Here is a 9,886-nt window from a genome sequence, read left to right as displayed (position 1 = left end):
CAGAACCTGGACCCTGACAGAGGAACTGGGACCAGTTCCAGTGATTCTTTCAAAATAAGAGCCCCAGCCAGTAGAATAAATTAGTCTTTATTTTATAAAACAGGAAGTGGACTCATTTACACTCGGGTCAGAACTCGGGGTCCTGGTTCTGTTCACTCAGCTGGGCCCGCTCCAGCCTCAAGAGCAGACTCCGGATCTCGTTGCGTTTCTGCCGCGCCTGTTGCCGTGGGAACCAGCCCTCCAGTCGCAGCGGCGGGTCGAAGTCGACGACGGGGTTCTGAGGAGCCAATCAGAGGGATCGAAACGTTTTAAAGAGGCAGGTTCACAGCACCGTGACGATGACATCACTTCCTGTTTGGCGGCCGACCTGCAGGAAGCTCTCGGCGAACTGCAGCAGGTAGACGCCGCAGTCGCTGCCGTTGTCCTGCTGAGGAACGCTGCAGGTGCAGCTCCGCATGGAGGCGGGGGCGAAGAGGCGCCGAGTCTTCCTCCGAACCTCCCACTCCACCTGCAGGTAGCTGGAAGGGGTCAAAGGTCAGGGGGTCAGAGACGCTGCAGGCGAGCTCAGAGGGGGAGGAACTCACCCTCTGATGAGTCGGCAGACGTCGTCGTGGCTGGAAAGTTTCAGGGAATCCATGACCAGGATGCACGGCCTGCAGGGAGCCAAACACCAGTTATCTCTGGGAATTTATATAAATCTGTTTACAGTCTAAAAAAGGAAAAGGTTAAAAATGATTTAATGTCAAATAAAAATGACATATTTCATCAGCAGAGGAAGGGGAGGCTCACCTCTTGGTGACGGTTTTCTTCTGACAGCCCAGCAGGGAGCACTGCAGCCGAACGACACGGAGCTTCAGCAGAAGAAGAAACAGCAGCGCTGCATCGCTAGCTAACGCTAACTGCTAAAATGCTACATGTTAAATATTTATTACTGAAAGATAATACCTTAACGGAAACCACTGAGTTTTAAAAAGGCAACAAAAAACATATACAATTAAATGTTAAATCCTTATAAAACGCAAAAAATATGAGAATAAAACGTCATAATATTGTGACTTTATTCTGGTAACATTATGAATTTATTCATGTCACTTTTATTTTTATTTTCTCAGTATTGCCTAATTCTCATCTTGTTTCATAATCCACTGGATAATTCCTGTTTATATGACTCAGCATTTTTTAATGAACTGGATTCAAATAAGTGGGCCCTAAAATGAGTCAGCAGGTTTTAACTGTTACCGGTGGCAGCTGGGACCTGGGGCGCGGTTCTGCTGCAGCCCGTTCGGATCCACCTGCACAAACACCAAACATCTGGACTTGATTCCCAGAACCGGCTGGTTCCATCAGAAACTGATTACCGGGCCCAGCGGGTCCGTTTTATGGACAAACACGCAGCGAGCCAGGTTCTGCTAGGTGTGACGTCTTCATGCAAGGGAACAAGCAGAACTTGTTCTGGTCCACATCTGGTGAACGGTACCGCGTCCTCCACCTGACAGAACCAGGCCGAGCCGGGCCAACCGCTCACCTGCTCCGCTCAAGAACTCCTCGGTCCGAACGTCCTCCAGTCCGGGGAAACAGACCACCACCAGGAACCAGTGGGCTCTGAGAGACAGAACCACAAAACCGGGTCAGAACCACTGCTGGCTGATTAAACATGGAGCAAATCTGACGCAGAAATCTGTGGAACCAGAACCAGAACCGGGTGGCAGAGGAGCCAAAAACTGGAGTCAAAACTGGCATTAATGCAACATTACAGACAAACCAAAACATAAATCATTTTAAAAACTAAATTAAAATAATTCAAAAATTAGGACAATATAATTTAGCATAAACTAAATTTGTGCTAATTTTAACTCACGCTTTGTTAACAGGCACAAACAGGAAGTCTTTGGAGAAAATGTCCACGTCCCGCGTCCACGTCTTCACCCTCTGATGCCTCGTGTGATGGTCGCTGTGGAGGCAGCAGAAGAAGAGTCAGTGTGACATCATCTCCACTGGGCGGCGGCGCTGGGCTTACGGGACAGAGGGGGCGTCGCTCTCTCCAGCCGCTCGCCGGCAGCTCAGCTGCTTGTAGAAGAAACTGCTGAAGACGTGACTCCTCTGGGCCACCGTACCGCCCACGCCCTCCAGGAGCAGGTACCTGGCGAGAGGGAGACCCCTGCTGGTCACACACAGCAGCTACAGCCACAGAGAGACCCCTGCTGGTCACACTCAGCAACTACAGCCACAGAGGGAGAAGCGGACTGACTTGAGGTAGAAGTCGATGATGACATCGTTCAGGAACTCCCCAGCATCCAGACAGTCCAGGTCTTCCTGCGTCAGCGTCATCCGACCGATACACGGAACCAGAGGGTACTGGATCAGCCTGCAGACAGAACCTGGTTAACCTGGTACACCTGGACCAGAGCTGGTGACGAACCAGGACTCACCTGGTGGGCTGCTGCCCAGCAGAGTTCCTCTGAGCTGCGCTGGACTGACCCGGCTTCTGTCAGGAAACAAAACAAAAAAGGTCCAGACTCTGTTTACACTAGAGATGCAAACTGCAGCTAATTATTGATAAATTAATGCTTTATTAAATTAAAACCGGTTCCAATCGATTAAAAAACATCAGCTTAGACCTTCTTTAATGTTGTACTTTGGCCTCCATCCAGCAGAGGGCGCCGCTGGTCATTCTTAAGTAGAGCCAGTTGATACAGAAACAAAGATGGTGGCCCCATACCAGAACAATTTTCCAAAAAGAGTCCGGTTTGGGATAAAAAATGCACTTAGAAATATAAACACTCAAAGTTTCATCCTAACAGCTTCATGACGGAGCAGCAGCAGCAACTTCAGCCAAAACTTATTGATTTGCTTCAAAAACGATGATAACATGGAAAATGATGGAAGTCTCATAATATGAGAAAACCACCATTTTCTGTTTATTCATTCTGTATTTAATACAGATGACAAAATGTCAACATTTTAAAGTCAACATGTTATGAATAATGTAGCCAGTTATGTTATGGACAATAAATCGATCAGATCAATCAGATTCAGATGAACTCACAGCAGAGTGTCCCAGCAGGCGCAGCAGGTGCCGGTCCAGTGGAGCGGGACAGCTGTGGAGCAGCAGCAGGCCCTGGGACCAGTCGATGGGGGAGGAAGAGGAGCGGTGCTGATGGTACTCCTCCGTGTCCAAGATGGAGGCCAGCAGAGCGGCCTGCATCTCCGACAGCTGCTCCTTCAGCATCAGCAGGAGGAAGGAGCAAGGCGGCGCTGCAGAAACAACTGATCCTCAAACATCGACACCAACGACCTTCAGCACAATCTGCTACTTCTGGAGCTAATCGTTAAACAATTTAGTGTTTTTGCTAACTTCAATGTTGAGCAACTATAAAACAGAAACCATGAGCATGTTGCTGTAGCATTTAGCATTAGCTTCCACTAAATCCCTGTAGGAAGACCTCTGCTCCACTAGCAGCAGGTCTGAACTGGACTCACCGTTAGCTCTGGAGCTGGACTTCTGGATGAGCGACAGCTCCCTCTGCAGGAGGTTGGCCTGAGCCGCCGACACCCAGAGGAAGAGCAGCGAGGGGGCGGGGCCTTTCCATCCGGCCAGCAGAGCCCCGCCCATCGCCACGCCCCCGTCCCAGACGCCGTAGCCTCGGAGCTGAGACGCCACCACAGTCACCTCGGTGTCCTCCGTTCCTGGAAGGACGAGCTAACGTTTAATGTTACAGAGCAGAACCACAGTAGAGACAGAACCGGAACCCGGAAACAGGTCCAGTACCTTTCACTGGGAAGGTGATCCCGTATTCAGCGATCTGCAGGAACAAAGACAAAAGCTATTAATGACGGGTCGGGAACAGAAAGATGGATCAGACAGATGTGATACGGACCTTCATAGCGCCACGAGCGTCAGCCTCCATCAGGCCGGAGTGGAGCGAGCAAAACTCCAGCTGCAGGAAGGACGGCGGAGAAGAACCCAGCAGAACCTGGGAGACCAACAACAGGTGAGTACAAACTCCTGCAGAACGTCTGCTGCATATTTATGAGAAATACCACACTGATATAGAGCACAAGCAGGTATTTAGCATTAGCTTCTGCTAAATACCATGTTGGTTTAGCACTTTAGCTTCTGCTAAATACCATGTTGGTTCAGCATTAGCTTCTGCTAAATACCATGTTGGTTCAGCATTAGCTTCTGCTAAATACCATGTTGGTTTAGCGTTTTAGCATTAGCTTCTGCTAAATACCATGTTGGTTTAGCACTTTAGCTTCTGCTAAATACCATGTTGGTTTAGCACTTTAGCTTCTGCTAAATACCATGTTGGTTTAGCGCTTTAGCATTAGCTTCTGTTAAATACCATGTTGGTACAGCGCTTTAGCATTAGCTGCTACTTAATACCATGTTGGTGTAGCGCTTTAGCACTAGCTTCTGCTAAATACCATGTTGGTTTAGCGCTTTAGCACTAGGTTCTGCGAAACACCATGTAAGTTTAGCGCTTTAGCATTAGCTTCCGCTAAATACCATGTTGGTGTAGCGCTTTAGCATTAGCTTCTGCTAAACACCATGTTGGTGTAGCGCTTTAGCATTAGCTTCTGCTAAACACCGTGTTGGTGTAGCGTTTTAGCATTAGCTTCTGCTAAATACCATGTTGGTGTAGCGTTTTAGCATTAGCTTCCGCTAAATACCATGTTGGTGTAGCGTTTTAGCATTAGCTTCTGCTAAATACCATGTTGCTATGGCGTCTGACCTGCGTCTTCTCAGTGTGTCCTGCTCCGTTGACCCATCTGGATGTCCTCTGTCCTTCATCGTCCTCCTCCTCTTCACTGGACAGGACGACTGGAAGCAGAGAGAGGATCAACGTTCTGCAGAGCGGATCAGGAACCAGGTGGCAGAGGAAGCGGGTCAGACTCACTGGCTTCACTGGGATCCAGTCTGGACTTCTTCTGTCTAAGACCTGAAGCAGCCAGCGTCTTCCTGTCTCTGAACGTCCTCCACCTGCGTCTCTGAGTCTCCATCACGTCCTCCTGGTCCGCACGCAGCCTCCTCCTGGCCATCTTTGGCGACAACGCCGTCTTCATAGTGGAGGAGGAAGAGGAGCTGGACGGAGACACGAACTCGTCCTCAGACGTCTCCTCCGGTCCAACGCTGGACGAGTTCTTCTTCTCCTGGAACAAACAGAGTCTCTCAGGCTGGGGGACAACCGGATGCAGCCTGGAGGACTTTCTGTCCTTCTACCTTCCCGTTTTCGGCCGGGTCCACTTTCCTCTGCGGCGGAGAAGAACTCAACTTCCCAGCATCCACCTGTGCTCTCTGCTCTTCCAGGTAGTCCACAGCCTTCACAGAGATGCGTTTATGCGGCGTGGACGGACTGGAAACTTTCATCTGTGGTGGAGACTGGAGACCTGAGGAGTCCTCCGACTGCAGCAGACGGCCAGACGCTCTTCTAGAGCTCCCCCTGCTGGACGAACAGGGGAACAACACTTTATAAACCCTGTACAGAATCATCAGGATAAAAGCAGCTGTGCGACACAGAAATTGTATCTTTTGTTAAGAAAAATGCAAAAACAAATGTATTGTAAAGGCAAACTAAGTACTCAACATCCTGATTCCTGTACAGAGCGTATCTGGAAATCATTTTGAATGTATTCTGGGCTACAAGAACATGAGAAACGTCCCTCTTTTTGTTGTTTTTACACTTATAAATTTTAAATTGTTGCGCTCATTTCTGCTTTGTATGTTTATGGTTCTATATGTAGGAGATGAAAGCAAAACATCGGAATATTAAAGTTTTCTTTAAGATCCCTGCAGTTAACAATCAGGATGGGCTTTTATTGACTGGCATCAAGAATATTAACTGAAATGTTATTAATTATTAAGAGGCAAAAATGAATAAAATAAAATTGTAATATAAAGGAAAATGCATTTAAATAATCAAAATAAACAAAAATATCGAACAATTTAAAAACTAAAATCCTTCACAAAATATTATAGTCAGAAAAATATGAACATTTACAAATCAACCAAGTCAATATAACCTGGATATTTTTATATTAAACTATGCTGGGAAATGTCCAATCTTACCGAATGATGAATAAATAAATTAAATAAAAGTCTAAATGATGCAGTGAGGTGCCGTTATGGATCGAATCCTCCAGATGAATAAAAACAAATCGACTCCAGCAGCTTCTGCACAGACATGATAAGCTGCTATCTCACCAGTTAGAGAATCTCTGCTGCCATTGGCTGCTCCAGCTTCCTGCCGACCCGTGATTGGCTGATAAAGCTCCGCCCCTGCAGGACCTGTCCAGACCTAGCAGAGTTTGGACGTAGCTCCTGAACGGTTGCCGCGTCGCCCTGAAAAAAGAACAACATCGTTTCCTCCCCGCTTCCACACAGTGAGATGTAGCGGTCATCCTGGCCTGAAGGGGGCGCCTCCACCAACCTTATTCCAGGTGGTTTCCCATCATGCATTCTGTCAGATCCGCCTCTCCTGGTCGGACTCCCAAAATCCTGCTTGGACCAGAGAACACAGGGTATTAAGGCCATGATGGCCTAATATAAAAAGATTTATAAGAATTGCCGCCAAAAACTCACATTCTGAGATTAATGCCTGAAATTTTCTAGAAAAAAAGAGAAAATTCTGAATTTCAAAAATGTGACCTTTGAAACTCTGAAAATGCTGCATTTTTTCTAGCAAATGTTTGACTTTTGAAACTTAGATTAATTTTTTTTGAGAAACTGTAAATTTCTGTTTCAAAAGTCAAAAAATTGCTAGAAGAAACTACATTTTGAGATATAGTTTGAATCTATGAAATCTTATTTTTAAAAAATCAAATTTCTAGCAAATGTTTTATTTTTGAAACTCGAAATTTACAATTTTTTCTATTTCTGAGGCTAATCTCAAAATTTGTCAACGTCAATTTTATTTATAAAGCACTTTAAAACAGATATTAACTGCACCAAGGTACTATACAGTAGAAATAAAGGACATAAGAATAAACACATAAGAATAAAATACAAATTAAAACAATTCTTTTGATGGAAATTAACACCGTCATTCCTGCTTAACCTGGGGGGCGGAGCCATGGAGACGTGACAGGGGTGACAGCAGGTGGATGTGGGCGGAGTCAGAACCCTCAGGTTGTTTCTTCTTGGGGATTTTATAGGGAGAGGCCATCCTGTAAAATAAAAACAAGCCCCTCCAGACTCCATTGAAAAAACAACCAATTCCACAGCAGCGCCCCGGTTCAGCCACTATCTGCATCGCACTGAAAACGATGAAAACACTGCACCAAACTCCATAGGAAAACATACACATTTTACCAGTTGTCACAGAGTACGTTTGAAGATCAAATTAACATAATAAAACTAATTGAAAACCAAACAAATACGTTGATTTAAATATCCAGCGTGTTCTAAATTGATAAAATTAATTAACTGCTACTTTTAAGGCACTTCAAACCACACAGAACCTGAACGGAAAGTGCAAATGACGAGGAAAAGTGTTAATTTCAGTAAAACTAGGAAACTGAAGCAGGTTATTTTACAGCCGAATTTCTCTGAAGAGCTTCTTGATAAATAATAAATATTCACTCAATCGTTTCCTTCATATTCATCCGACTTTAAAAAGTTTTAAATCACACAGACAACCTGTGTAAGCCAAGGGGGCAGCTAACTAGCCTGCTAGCTGGGGAGCTCGGCTATCTCTCCGCGGCCTGGTTTCGCTGAAACGTCCCTGGAGTCTCCAGTGGAATCATGGGAAAAAGCAGACCTTTACTCTGGTCCAGAAGTACCGCAGAAGTACTTAGAAACCGAGAAGGACCCGCATTATATCCCGGAACAAAAACGGGTTCATCAAGCTAATGAAAACAGAGACCGTGTTCTTCTTCTTCCAGATTACCGGCGGATTGATCACCAATGATCTGTGCGCACCGCCACCTGCTGTCCAACACGAGCAACAGCAGCCTGTTTAAGTTTGATCTTTTCTGATAATATGGACATTTTATTCAACCCGATCCTCCTCCGTTGGAATTTTATCATATCATATTTATTCTGTATTGTTACGACTGGCTCAAGGTCATAACAATAACGGGAGACCATGCAGGGATTAAAGTGCATAAAAAAGGAATGTTTATTAACACAAACAACAATGGATTGAGGATGTCAGTATCAGTGGTGTAATGCAAATGCTTGGATGTGGTGTATGAGTGCATATGGAGTTGTTGAAGTGCAAAAAACAAACTCAAATGTGCAAAAGGAGGGGAGCCGAGGCCTGGCAACAAAACACCGCAAGCATCAAGGCAGAGTGGACGCCGATGGCGACCCAGAAGGTGGAGACAGTCAGGTTTAAATGCTCTGTGCTCCACATGCATAAAATCAGCAGCACCTGTAAAGGGGAGGAGCACAAAGACAGACAACAAGACACCTGCAACCCAGCCCATAAGGCCCAGGGCTGTAACATGTACGTTGATTAAAACATCTCAGTCAGGATATCTGGTTTGGACGCCTGTTATCCTGAGTGTGTGGCGTTTGTTACCGTCTAATTAACTTCTGCACCTTACTTTTTTCATAAAGGTAAACTCCTTTATTTAGACCATAAATAGATTAACACAACATAGATTTCTCTTTAGTTTTCTTTGTTCTGTATGAACAATCTGTGAAAAAATCAATCTCTGTTGTAGAATCTATAGGTGTCTAACCTTGTAGAATATATAAATAAAGATTTACACAAGACTCGGAACTCCTTCTGCTCAAAGTCGAACGAAAAGAGATTTAATGCACATCTGCTGAACCACAAAACATCACATGCACATCGTTACAGAAATCCAAAATCTCTTGCCTTCTACTTCTGACATCAGTTTCTTATAGAGTCCAGCTCTACTGGTGTGTACTGGGAAGCCTCGACCAATGGCGTTGCTTTCCTCCATTTATGTAGCCTTTCTGGCTCCATCTTACACTGGATGTGTATTGGAAGTTCCTCAGAAATGTTCAGAGCCATTAACTTCACATCTGTTTCCAAAAGTGCTGTTCGTCAAATTGTTTGCTCCTCATCTGTCCAACAGAGGTTCCTTCCCATGTCTTGAGCTCCGGCCCAGTTCCTCTGCTGGGGAGCAGGGGAATCATCTGGCGCCAGAACTTTCTTGCACAACAGCTTCAATAACAACTTTCCTCTCTTTAATGATTGTTATTCCATATTTTCTCCAAATCTGAATTCCTTCCTGACTTCTAGGTCAGATTGACTCAGTTCATTTGACACAATACATTTATTTTAGGTTAAAACATATCTTAACCAAACAACATCATTTTTAACTATTAATATAATTATATTCCTCTACATCTCCTCCCTGAGCTGTCATTGCTGTCTGACGAAATGCACCAAAAACAACCAATCAGAGCCAGGAGGCGGGGCTTAGTGCTGTCTGTCACCACAGGTACGCGCTGCTAAATGTGATAACAGCAGAAAAAGTACTTATAGTTACAGAAAAACCATTTATCCATCAGTGGCTATGGTAAGAACACAGAGCAGGGTGGTGATTGACAGCGCTACGCCCCGCCTCCTGGCTCTGATTGGTTGTTCCTAATTAGCGATGGAAGGCGGTAGAGGAACTCATTTTTTCACAGATTTTCTGTCTCATGATTTACTGGTTGTTTTAACAAATGTTCAAAAATGTATATTTTTTAAAAGTTACAAGGTGCAGCTTTAACTTCCTGGTTTGCAGTAAACGTTGAGTTGGGGGCGTGGCCTGCTGCAGCTCTTATGGATTAAAGTGACAGAACCCTAAAACATCTCATTTAAAATCTGTTTATCTAAGAATAACTTTGATTAAAAAATGTAATGAACAGGTTTTGTTTTGCCCACAGACCGATCCCATCCTGTTGAAGGATGGATCGCCTGCA

The 9,886-nt window shown here is 45.1% G+C and overlaps 1 protein-coding gene across 8 annotated transcripts; it reads right to left on the bottom strand.

The window, feature by feature from the left end:
- Positions 1–68: 68 nt before the first annotated feature.
- Positions 69–9,091, bottom strand: LOC116715654 (sentrin-specific protease 7-like). 8 transcript variants are annotated; one of them, XM_032556214.1, is made up of 21 exons: positions 8,829–9,091; positions 7,059–7,167; positions 6,432–6,499; positions 6,206–6,343; positions 5,225–5,447; positions 4,902–5,154; positions 4,737–4,825; positions 3,879–3,974; positions 3,770–3,803; positions 3,481–3,687; positions 3,047–3,255; positions 2,430–2,485; positions 2,249–2,365; positions 2,018–2,140; positions 1,859–1,951; positions 1,526–1,602; positions 1,240–1,292; positions 790–851; positions 585–653; positions 368–518; positions 69–277 (listed from the first exon to the last, which is right to left on the bottom strand). In XM_032556214.1, the coding sequence occupies exons 2-21, from the start codon at positions 7,164–7,166 to the stop codon at positions 128–130; spliced, it is 2,376 nt and encodes a 791-aa protein (XP_032412105.1). In that variant the 5' UTR covers position 7,167; positions 8,829–9,091; the 3' UTR covers positions 69–127. The 8 variants fall into 8 exon arrangements, with proteins under 8 accessions (XP_032412105.1, XP_032412101.1, XP_032412104.1 ...); XM_032556210.1 differs by lacking the exon at positions 8,829–9,091 and adding an exon at positions 7,640–7,911; XM_032556213.1 differs by lacking the exon at positions 8,829–9,091 and adding an exon at positions 7,670–7,911.
- Positions 9,092–9,886: the final 795 nt, after the last annotated feature.

Source organism: Xiphophorus hellerii, chromosome 24, assembly GCF_003331165.1.
Source record: "Xiphophorus hellerii strain 12219 chromosome 24, Xiphophorus_hellerii-4.1, whole genome shotgun sequence".
NCBI lineage: Eukaryota > Metazoa > Chordata > Actinopteri > Cyprinodontiformes > Poeciliidae > Xiphophorus > Xiphophorus hellerii.
This window is presented reverse-complemented; position numbering and strand designations above follow the sequence as displayed.